The 12,415-nt window shown below is 40.9% G+C and overlaps 1 protein-coding gene and 2 non-coding genes across 6 annotated transcripts in view; 1 reads left to right on the top strand and 2 right to left on the bottom strand.

The window, feature by feature from the left end:
* The window catches only part of LOC123773151 (neutral amino acid transporter 9), a 66,109-nt gene that overhangs the window by 19,499 nt on the left and 34,195 nt on the right, over positions 1-12,415 (bottom strand). For 2 of the 4 annotated variants that reach the window (XM_045766669.2, XM_069315185.1), the window contains exons 2-7: positions 6,543-6,838; positions 6,073-6,141; positions 2,721-2,868; positions 2,141-2,238; positions 1,779-1,936; positions 550-729 (exon numbers count right to left, since the gene is read on the bottom strand). In XM_045766669.2, the coding sequence (XP_045622625.1) occupies positions 550-729; positions 1,779-1,936; positions 2,141-2,238; positions 2,721-2,868; positions 6,073-6,141; positions 6,543-6,832 (943 nt within the window). In that variant the 5' untranslated portion in view covers positions 6,833-6,838. Of the gene's footprint in view, positions 1-549; positions 730-1,778; positions 1,937-2,140; positions 2,239-2,720; positions 2,869-6,072; positions 6,142-6,542; positions 6,839-7,871; positions 8,057-8,102; positions 8,261-12,415 lie in introns of those variants that run through there. The other 2 variants (XM_045766668.2, XM_045766671.2) reach the window with 2 other exon arrangements.
* Positions 11,035-11,107, bottom strand: TRNAT-AGU (transfer RNA threonine (anticodon AGU)). Its single transcript has one exon. It is a non-coding gene; the product is annotated as a tRNA-Thr (tRNA).
* TRNAT-AGU (transfer RNA threonine (anticodon AGU)) lies at positions 12,031-12,103 on the top strand. The gene has a single exon. It is a non-coding gene; the product is annotated as a tRNA-Thr (tRNA).

The following is a 12,415-nucleotide window of genomic DNA, read 5'->3' as shown; positions in this document are numbered from 1 at the left end:
CAGTTACTTTTTCTTTCAAAGGTTCCTAGGATCAACGACCCCAGAGGGCCGGTCCCTGACCAAGCCTCCTATGATAAGTGGTCTAGTCAATCAGGCTGTTTGACGCGGCTGTAATTTGTACACATTACATTATAAAAGCATAAATAATCATCATTCAGTTTGTTAACATTACTAGCCCAACTTGCTTTTAAACTAGCCCAAAAAGTCGCAAGTAGTGAAATTAAAAATTTGGGAGCGCGGAGCTTTCAAAAGTAACCCAATTCGCTACTTGTAGCCCAATCTGGCAACCCTGTGTCCTACTGCCTTAAGCAAAGCAACATCATTAGTTTTGGAGTTTATTAGTTTTGTTATTCTTACACATTTTGTGGAGGGGAAGATAATGGTCTTGTACTGGTTAATGCCCTTAGCATGACTTACCCCGATGAGTACAGATATCATGTAACTGTGTATGAAACGGACTTCATTAAATAAAAAAAAAACTCTTTAGATACTAATTACCAAATTACATGTTTAAAACTAAAGGAAATAGCTGTTTGAAGTACAACTCACCATAGATTATCTCTCCCGTATTGAAGAGGAAATTGGACATGAGGACCCAATAGACAACCTGGGCACCAACCAACGTGAGCACCGAAAAGCTCACCGTCAGACATTCAGTTAGTTTGCCCAGCGTTCCTCCCAGTAACTGCAAGCACACTCGACTCAACTCCATCGATGGACCTTCCAAGCCTGCAGCCAAATATACAAGTTGAATTTTAATTCTGTAATGAACAAATCAAAATATGAGCTTTCTCATAACTAACGAGTAACTCGACTTTCAGGGTCGGAAAACGAAAAATATTCGAATTATGTGAAAATTACTTAAAAATGTTAAACAAATCTCCAACTTATTGGCTTCAGCGTCGTGAAAGTTTCATCCCAATAATTTCAGAAATAGATTTTAGACGATTTTAAGAAAAAAAGTTTTGTTGATAAGAAAAGCTCCTATTAACTTCAATTATCTCTATAAATTAGAATTTCAACTTTGAGTTAGCATAAAAAATCCAGTTTCTGACCAATTCTCACCATTTTTACATAGTGGGCACAGCTGTCTTTTCTACAATCCTATTTGATTCTTATTCATAAACCTTAAATGTTGGGAGTTATAAATTTTTTGGTCTAAATTTGATGCATATTTCAAATGGCATATTGACAATTTTTTTTACAGTAAACTATACTGAATCCTATAATAATACTAAGTAAAAATGAAGATTATATGCTCTTCTGAGAGCATAACACCAAATGAACAATGTGATATTTTATATTTTTGATGCTCATTTGAAAATCTGAAATTTTCAGTATTTTTTAAATTATTTTTAATTTTCTTGTTTTTCAAGTTACATTGGTGAATATTTAGACAAAGTTGGAGCTTGTGCCTAGTAGATTATGTACAAAAAATGTGAAAGCGTTTGAGCAAGGTTTAAAATTTCATTTAATTTCATTTCCTGTCCCCTTAAGTGGAGTTACTGAATGCTCCTCTGTAATACTGTACTGTAATTAACAAACCAGATAACATGTCCTTAAATAAGGAAGACAGAGTCTGATAGATAATTTGTATTCAACCAACAAAGACATTACAGTACTGGAAATCAAGAAATTATTATATACGAAGATTTTATAAGCACAGCTGGTATCAGCTATGATTAAATTATTTAAACGTTTTAAACTTGCTTAAAACTATTGTATAAAAGATTTTTAAATAATAATGAAAGATGTTCAAAGGTGGGAAATAAGGCTACCAATTGTTTTTTGCAGAGTAAGGAGTCGTATAGCTGTATATAGGGAGAGTGCAGCCATGCCAACCATGATGATCAACCCTCCGGCAAAACCTGCTTGACCAAATGCCCAGGGCATTGTCATCAAAGAGGTGCCCATCATTGTATTCCAAATAGCAATTCTGTAAAATAAATTAGGATGCATCTAAATACATAACCGTACACAGTAAACACCTACAGAAATTTACAAAAATTAACCTGCATATTACCATAAAATAGTTTTAATGATATAAAATTATGCAATTGATGACTGCAAAATTATAAGCTAGTTCTACTAAATAACAGTGAATGAATCAAATGTGATAAATACTTGAACTCAAACTCACATGGTGATGTGTGAAGCCTGTTTGCCATCCGCATCTGGTTTGTGGCCAGGTATGTACGGCAGGAACAACTCTGCAGGAACAACATGGTCGGGTATCACCTGCAATATTTACATTTATAAGAACTTGTATGCAAATCTTCAATGTATAGTAACAATGCTGTAGTGACTTGTATATATTACACACGATTCTGAGATCACAGGCCACAACTCTCCTACGACTAGTACGTAATCAGTTCATCATTAAAGTGGAATATCCACAGGGAAATAATTCATGAATGGAAACCAAAATACAGGAATAAAGAGGTAACAAGACCCAGTCATAAGGCAAAGCAAAAAGACTTTAAACAAAATGAAGCTCAGATTTCAATGTTTAAATATTATGGTGTTAAGTAATATACTGTAATTACAGGCAATGAATAAAAATATCCAAAGAAAGGCAAGAGTAGAGTCTAATGGAGGGGATTCATGTTCTCTATTATACTAAGTCTTCCCTCAAAGCACTAATTTCCATAATTAAGCCAGCCAATCTGTGAGAATCTCCAATTGAAATTATTAGTTAACAAATTCTTGATGCATAGTACCAAGGCCTGTTCACTTGGATGAACATCTGCTCGTAGTCTGGAATAGTATCTGTAGCGAGTGTAGAGGTGAGTGTCGGTATTACTGCTGTCAACTGGTCGAACACCTGAGGTCGCACTGCTGCTAGCAACAGCATGGTGAAATGGTCGCCTGAAACAACGGATCTGATTAAAAGGCAACTTCGACTGCTCAGGATACCTTCATCATAGTTGGCTGCCAATATCTTTATCAAACCACAAGCTGAGAGATAGTACCTTCACAGGGCTACTAAATTAACACAAAAGAATCCAGAAGTGCATCTTTAGCAACTGCAGCATCTGAAATTAAATACCACCTGTACATATTTAAAGAGTATTCATGCCTTCTGTCCTCATTTAAATCAAAGAAGAATTTATCTGTACAGACTCATTAACAAACTGGAATTAACAATGGTGTGAAAGTAACACTGACCTACAAGTAGTGTGAGGGAATGAAACTTGTGGCCAGAGATAATCCATGTTGGTACCCTACCAACAACACTACCAACAGGTAGGGAGCCACTGAGGGGCCCCAGAAAGAGGCATTTCATTACATTAAATGATGGTTTTCTGGAGGGATTGAATGGTACCTCCCTGTTGCTAATCACAGAAAGGAAAACATAGGACTTGCCAAGTGAGAAGATCAAAGATCAAACCCCCCCCCCAGGAAGGGGTTGGGGGAAGGTTAAGACCATGACAGGAAACCCTAATCATGGCAACACAAGTGCAATGGGGACCAGGATCACTGACCAGGTAACAAGCCGCCAGGACACCGCAAGACCTCCAAAACCTAAGCCCAAGAGAAATGAGAAAAATTACATCCAAAGCTGCAAACTTCCAAAGCCCATGTGCCCAAGTGTAAACCACAAGCTGGCAAGATTTTATAACCCTGCACATGACTTAAGACAAACGAGCCTTGGAATAGGACCAAGGAGACCGGACCAACAAACAACCCTCAAACAATCCAACCATGGACACACAAATCCAGAAGAAACCAAAGGGCCCCACTGGAAGCCAACCATCTACATCTTCCCCAGAATAGGATGAGACTACAGATGAACAAACCACCAGGGCTGAAAGAACAAAAAGCCTGGAAAAAGGAATTGCCGGCTAAAGGGGTAAACGAGAACCAATGAGACAAAAAGAAAACCAACACAAACCAGAGACCAATATGGCTCAGAAGGAAAATGAGTAAACCAGAGGGGAAAAGACCACAAGACAGTTCACTAAATGGAACCGAGGAAGTGCTGACACTGAAAGCCAACAAAAGCCAAGCGATAATAGATGGTATTTGGGCAAGATGCAGAACAAAACACCAGGACAAAAGGAGAGGACCACCAAATCCAACATAGAAGACAAACAAACAAAATACTAAGTGCCAGAAACTCTCATACTGCCACTGTGATGAAAGATGCAGGTGGAAGACCAAGAGCTCAGCCACCTGTTCACCACACAGATAGCAATAGACAATCAGAAACTCCACTTGCGAAGATCGAAAGAAAACCTTGAATGATCAAGGAAGGTCTCTGGACCAAAGGTTGGGCAGGCCACGAAAGAGCCACAAGGATCACCCTGCCAGTGTAAGTCACCAGTCTGTACAAAACTTGAAGCAACTACCGAACCTGAGGGAAGAGATAGAGGAACCTCTGTCAAGCCAACCAAAACAACAAGAGCGCCTCATACTCGGAAAACAGAGCCACATTGGAAGGATGCTGCCAGTTCCAAGCCAATAATAAAAGGTCCACCTCATGGTGCCCAAACAGCTCGCAGAACCAATGGAAAGACAGCGATGGTCCACTCTGTGGAAATGGGACAACGACGAGACACCGTTCGTGAGAACTTTGGATACACGTACTGTAAGTTAGCAACATGGGAAAAAATGTTCAGCCCTTACAGGAAACCAACAACGAACAGAATGAAATGACTCTTTCTGAGGGGGGCCTTAGTGGCTCCCTGGACCCTCCCCTCCCACTCAGGTGTGTCAGTTTTCTTCAGCGCTGGACTCATGATTGTTGACATGGGCAGCTGGCAGAACCCATGGTGCTGCTACCTGATGGCCAATTATAACTAGATGGAAGGAGGGGGGGGTTATGACCTAACTACTAGGTGGATCATTTGCCAGGTTATTTGCTGTAATGTCCGTTTACTTTGTGAACCTTTTCACTTATGTTTTTCTTCACTTAATTTTTTTACTTTGGTTTCTTCAGTGAAGATGATCATGAACCACATGCTCCCTGTGGTTCATGATCACTTCCCCCACCTCATGATCCCCCCCTCTGAGGGGGGGCCCAGATTTTTGCATCTGGTGTCCAATAGCTTATTAAGGACTCCTAGGGCTGATGTGCAGCTAGCTACAGGGAGTCACTGAAGCCTCCCCAGGAGGCATTTTATTACATTCAATACTTTGATTTTTTTTGTGAGGTGTGGTAGTAGTCCCCTGTTCCCTTTTTTTCCCATGGGGTCTGACAGGTTGAACGAGACCCTGGGTGACCTGGGCTGCCATCTAGTGGGGGGTCAGACATCTCTGGATATTTACCCCATAGCAACAATCATTTGACTTGTTTACCTGGGGGGGGGGGGGACTAAATTTCCTTCAAACAGTCACATGTTAAGTTGTGTGCGCATTTTCTGGTGGATTCTTACATAGGTTTGCGTAAATCTCCGATCCCCCAAGCTTCCCCTCCCCCCCCCATCACCTTGTAAAGTAAGCCAGATTCTAGTACTGTACTGGCTTCTGGAAATGAAGGATGGGTCACTTATCACATTGTAAGGCAGTTTTTGTCAAGTTGCCTGCTATTACCCGAGAAACCAAACTTAACTTCCTTCAAATAAGTTTGATAATGTGGACATGAAAAAAATAGACAAAGAAGTTGGGATACAAAATTAGAAAAGTGAAGCAGCTACAAAATACAGTAAATCAAACATGTTTTATTCATTATTTTTTATATATAAGTACTGTACATACATTTCATAAATAGGTAGGAAATGTACATTACATAAAGCCACTATTACATGTGGTGTTTCAAGGATAATGGATAAATAATGCAGTAATACTTACAACTAAATGATAAGTTAACATTTTTAAATTGCTGAAGAGATCTAGCAAATGATTGAAAAATTTTAAATGAATGTTTAGAAACTGCAATTTTTAGCAACATTACAAATATAGTAATTAATGTTCACAATAACAGCAAAATACAGGTTGACATGTACGCAAACAAGACATGAAAAATGTAAACGGTGACAAATTCATAACACTTTTTCATGTTTTATGCAAAAAAACAGCAAAAGTAAAGAACAAATATAAGTACTATACAAATTACAGTAAATATCTCACCTTTTGGGCTTATTGTCGGATGTGTACGGAGAGGGACCCACTGTAATTGACCATGAACTTGCGTAAAGGCTGGAATAAAGTTAATTATTAGTCAAGAAATATTGGTATTAATAGAACTGGAACAATAAATTGGAAGACCTTACTGGTAGACAATATTTTGCTCTGAAGAACTTAAGAGAGTTCATCATCATGCCACTGTGTGGCATCATCTAATAAAGTTTTCTGATTTGATCTTTGAACTAAAGTGTCACCACTTGAAATTTCCCAATAAATCAAGGAACATAAGTGTTGTTGTAAAAACAGTACTGTAGTATTAACTCGCCAAACAACAAGGGCAATCCAAAAGACATTTTCTTCATTATTTCAAGGAGTTCGATATACAGTAGAGGGATTTGGAAGTTGTATTTTACAGTGAATTACAGCTATTCACTTTGAAAATATAAAGTAAATAAACTATAGCATTCACTAACCCGGTAAGGGAAGACGACGGTCTTAACAGTGGTGTACGTTCATCAGAAAATCGGGGACAAGAGCCCGAAGGAGGATCACTGAATGGGAGGCCCAACACTGTGTTACATCTGGGTAGCCCAGATTCATCCTCACTCCTGTCTTCCTCCTGTGCACTCTCCTTGCCATCTAAGACTTTTCCATTATTACTCTTAGTGTCCTCTTCTGTGGTGGAGCCCCTGCTCTTTTCCTCATTAAATATTAACTCTGGTGTATCTCTATCAAGAGACATCTTTCTTTCAGGCTTGTCCATTACAATCTGAAAGGTTAAAGATTTAGCCGATTTGCAGAGCTCAGTGCAACACCAACTTGCACACTATGAGCAAGGAACTATGAGACAGTGATGTGTCTATGTATGTATTAACACGTACTGAATGAGGTGAGAATAGCTTGAGCTACCTCATCCCTTTGTGTGTATTTTACCTCAATAAACTTATTTCAATGAGACATGGTATAAAGGAATTTCCCCTTCTTTATCCCTTACACTAAAAGCTCAAAATATACAAGGAACAAACTCTGATAAATTATTAAAATCCAGCACAAATTCTTTTCATTTTAACAATTGAAGTGCTCATACCACTATACACCGGATGCTTAGTTAAAATTTTACTAAATTTAGCAATTATGAACTATTTCATAACCAAATGACTAATTCAAAATTCAAATTCAAATGTTTATTCAGGTAAAGTACATACATACAAGGGGTGATACAAATATTGATGAGTTATAGATAGAGCTAGTACATACAATGCCTAAAGCCACTATTACGCAAAGCGTTTCGGGCAGGAAAAACACTGAAGACTAAAACTTAATACTAATTGAGATTAAAGTATAAAATGTGTTGAGAAAATATAAAAATAAAAAAGGGGGGAACATGGCAGAAAAACAGCAAAAATACAAATTGGTCAACAAACGGCATTGTTTACAAAAAGCAGACATGGGTTGACAATATAGGGGTAAGGTAGGTTACAGGGAGTTAATTAGGTAGTACTTAGCTTTTATCTTAAACTGGTTGGGAGAGGTACAGTCTTTAACATGATTGGGAAGGTCATTCCACATTCTGGGTCCCTTGATTTGTACAGCTAATTTGATGGAATGATTAAACAATAGACTTTTTTATATAGAAAATATACCAGGTAAACATTTGCAGCACACACTCACTATATATGAGGTAGTAAGCAGCACATGAGTCACTCCTGGGAACAGTCACTAGGTCAACTCTGCTACTCTACCAGTCAACACCACCACCCAATAAAATTAACATACACATCAACTATTCAACTTTCACTCACATTATCACAGTCGTTTGGCAGTCCAGTATAGGAAACTGCGCGGCCTTCACATTCTTCGCCATAATTAGCATAACACTTAAAAACTATTATTAAACATAAATTAATATTATCTAGAGTAACAAATGAGGCGAACTAAAACAATTAATAATTAGGTTACGAGTCTCTCAATTCCCGCCGTCTTTACTGAACCCATCGTGCAGCAGCTATGGCTAAAGGTGGAGAGGTACCGACCAGCTAGCGGAGCGTGGAGGAGCATGTGACCAGCTGGAGGAGCGAGGTGGAGCATGTGACCGTGACCAGCTGTTGCTATGGCTGAGACCAGTTGACTTGTGTTTACCTCCCTCTGGCCCGCGCCACACTGGCCACCTCGTACCTCACGCCGCTCTTGTCGAACCTCCCGCCCTCTACCTTCTCCATCCCCTTGTATGACAAAGATATATTTTTGTATTTATATATAACAAAATAAAATATATACATTCACACATGATGCATATAAGAGAGCTGAGCCACGCCTCTCGGTGTGTATACACTGAGTTTACTTTAGTTCTGGAGTAAAGTTTCGGAATAAATGTCTTTCTGAAGATGGAGACAACATCTGAACGACATGACGGCTTTGGAGAAAGTGTACCACACCTGGCAACAAAAATTATTCCAGAACTATGAAAACTCTCGTACTAGGAATGGTTAAGGGCCACAGGACTAACAACACTGCAAACTAGGAATGCCAGCGATTATAACGAAACTTAAAATACTGAACAACTTGGAGGATACTGATCCTGACAACTTCAAAAGGTCAGTGCAAGAAACTCAAGCCACAATACAGGACAGAAAATAAATGCTTCTTCACCCATAAGGTTATAAACCCATGAAACCGCCTACCCGCCGAAGCTATAAATGCCAAAACACTGCTGAATTGTTTTCATCTTTATATCATTTGAAAAAAATCTGGACAAATGAGAAGGGGGGGACTTTGATAAGCCGCCGGCTTTCTGTCCTCGTCGAGGCCAGTATAAACACAGTAGCCTTCAAATAAATTCTGTTTTACAGCCCCGCTCCTGTGCCAGGTAAGTTACGGGATCACCATAGCCCGTGCTACTTAGAACATGTTCCGAGTAGCTGAATCTATAACAACAACAACAACAATAGATAAATTCAGGTAAAAATTATCTTATCGTCCACAAGTGTGTCCTAGCGGTTGTATCTAATATCCCCACCTCACAGGCTGGTGTTATATATTGACTGGAGAAAACACCTAGCATTTTGGAGCACCGCTCCTGTGCCAGGTAAGTCCACTACGGGCTCACCATAGCTCGTGCTACTTGCCCCGCTCCTGTGCCAGGTAAGTTACGGGCTCACCATAGCCCGTGCTACTTTGGAACTTTTGTTCTAAGTAGCTGAATCTAAAACAGCAACAACACCTAGCTAGCTTGCACTCACAAACTTTGGGCAAAACACAAGAATACCTTCCAATATTCACGAGTGTATGAAGTAGTTACAGAGCTCTTAAAATATCTCGTACCATTGGTCTTGTGTTATTGAAAACAGGAGCGCACAGTGCTGGAGTGAGCGTCCTAGCCCTTGTATACATAGTTTACAGGTAGACTGTTCACCGTCGGGGGATTCACTATACCTGCAGCCACCTGACAAGTATCGGTATCTCAGCCTAATATACTGACACACCTGACGCATACTGACACACCTGACGCATACTGACAAGTGAAGCATACTGACACACCTGAAGCATACTGACACCTGACACATACTGACACCTGACGCATATACTGACACACCTGACGCATACTGACCTATTCCCGCGCACGACGAGTCATTTATAATTCACTGGACAAGTTTCCTTAACCTGATGCCTCTATTCGCCCGTATAGCAGCAAATACCTAGGAGTTAGTGAACTGTTGTGGGTTGCATCATGGGAAGGTCGTCCAGTGGCTTAGGAGGACCACGACAAACCAACATGCTTCCTGTCCCAGACAATGGCACCAATAATAACAATAATATTAATAGATGCGGGGTTTGTTTACCTTTGGTCTTGGTTATCGTCTTGAAGCCTTCATGTTATCGTTGACATGGAGCAAACCACCGGTTATCGAAACAGTCTTCGCGCCTCTCATTCTTATCAGTGACGAGAAACACATCCTAGTTATCTTATCCTTCATGTCTTCCCTGGTTATCAGTGACACGTAGCAAATACTAAGTTATCTTATTTTTCTTTTCGCCTGCCAGTGTTATCGAGATTGTGGAACTGTACACCCGTTATCTTGTCATCTTTGTTCCTTCCCTCTGTTATCGGTGACGTGGAACAGTTATTTTACCCTTACCCATCAATGTTTATGATGGTCAAGCTCTGACTCTTGGGGTCCGCCTCCTAGTTATTCATACCTAATGATTTTATATTTCTAGTCTTAATTATACTTGCTCTCGCAGCAGTGGACGGAGGTAGTATCCCGATGTACTTGTAGGGATTGTGTATTTACAGGGTCGAGTGCCAACACCTAAGCCCCAGAACAGCTTTCAGGAACCTGTGTAAGTAATCTTTCAGAACCTTGTATACCACATATGTAAGACCTATCCAGGAGTATGCGGCCCCAGCATGGAGCCCGTACCTTGTCAAGCACAAGACTAAGCTGGAAAAAGTTCAGAGGTATGCCACTAGGCTAGTCCCAGAACTAAGAGGCATGAGTTATGAGGAAAGGCTGCGTGAACTGCACCTCACGTCGCTGCAAAACAGAGGAGCTCGGGGAGACATGATCACCAGATACAAAATTTTCAGTGGAATTGACAGGGTAGACAAATATGAACTATTTAACACGGGAGTTACACGCACAAGGGGGACACAGGTGGAAGCTGAGTACCCAAATGAGCCAAAAACAATTATAAATAATTTATTTTTTCAGTTCAAAGTACAGTACTTAGTAAATATAAAGCACTAGAAAAAAGAGATGTGGTGGAGGCTGACTCCATACACAGCTTCAAATGTAGATATGATGGAGCTCGAGAAGCTTAGGAATCTGTACTCCAGTCGATTGACTGAGAGGCGGGACCAAAGAGCCGAAGCTCAACTCCCGCAAGCACAACTAGATGAGCACACACAGACACGCGCGCGCACCAAGAGAACAGGGGAAAATTAGTACCCACATGGCCTTCTCCTGCCTCCAAGGAGGATCGAACTCCTGGCCTCTGGTTTACTAGACCAGCGCTCTAGCCACTGAGCTATGGAGGCAGATGTTCTTAATGTGTCGTGCTGGCGAGGCAGCTGTGATGGAGGGACATAACACGTGCAGGTGTCCTCTCTGCTATTATAATTAACGTGGGTATAACACGGAGTGCAGGTGTGATGACTGGGTAGAACACGATACAGTTGTTGTTGATAATTATGTACCACAATGCTATAGATACCTCAGTTTGTTAGTAACATAAAACGTACCTGGGGCTGTACTCCTCACTAGTCTATCACAACACAGCGCCACAGTACCCTACTGTACCACAACACTGCGCCACAGTACCCTACTGTACCACACCACAACACTGCACCACAGTACCCTACTGTACCACACCACAACACAGCGCCACAGTACCCCTACTGTACCACACCACAACACAGCGCCACAGTACCCTACTTTACCACACCACAACACAGCGCCACAGTACCCTACTGTACCACACCACAATAGCGCCACAGTACCCTACTGTACCACACCACAACGCCACAGTACCCTACTGTACCACACCACAACACAGCGCCACAGTACCCTACTGTACCACACCACAACACAGCGCCACAGTACCCTACTGTACCACACCACAACACAGCGCCACAGTACCCTACTGTACCACACCATCACCACAATTACTCCATCCCACTGTCACTATACTGAACACCACAACATTACATTAAAATAATGTTCTTTCTAATACTACCTTTCAGGTAGTAGTTAGGGTAGTTAACAAATGGAATGCATCGTGATGTGGTGGAGGCAGACTACAGATATGATAAAGCCCAATAGGCTGGGAAAACTGTACACCATTTGATTGAAGATCGAGAGGCGGGACCAAAGAACCGAAGCCCAACTCTCACAAATACAACTAGGCGAGTACAAATATATCTCATTATTGTAGATGGCTTTTATCCAATTACCAACATCTGCCTCCATAGCTCAGTGGCTAGAGCGCTGGTCTAGTAAACCAGAGGCCAGGAGTTCGATCCTCCTTGGAGGCAGAATGTGTCTCAGGTGAGGCGATGTTTTGAATATACACTTCGCTCTAAGCTTAGATGTCCTTCCATATGTGCTCAGGTGTGTTGTAGTGAACAGTCTTAACGGAACAGTCTTAACCCACGAGTTTGTGTTGCTGGCAACTAGTCCGCGGGCTCTTCCGCCTTATCGAACTCAAATTTCCTATTAGGCTTCGAAGGCGCCTTGCATTTATAAACTGAAAAATGGTATTTCAGTGAGGAACAGTTCACGTATTTTGGGATTTCACAGTAATACCAGATGGCTTAAGTCTACTGGTATACCGTTGTTGGGGACAG

The sequence above is a fragment of the Procambarus clarkii genome, chromosome 81 (assembly GCF_040958095.1).
Source record: "Procambarus clarkii isolate CNS0578487 chromosome 81, FALCON_Pclarkii_2.0, whole genome shotgun sequence".
Taxonomy (NCBI): domain Eukaryota; kingdom Metazoa; phylum Arthropoda; class Malacostraca; order Decapoda; family Cambaridae; genus Procambarus; species Procambarus clarkii.
Note: the sequence above shows the minus strand (reverse complement) of the source record. Positions and strands in the feature narration are given on the sequence as shown.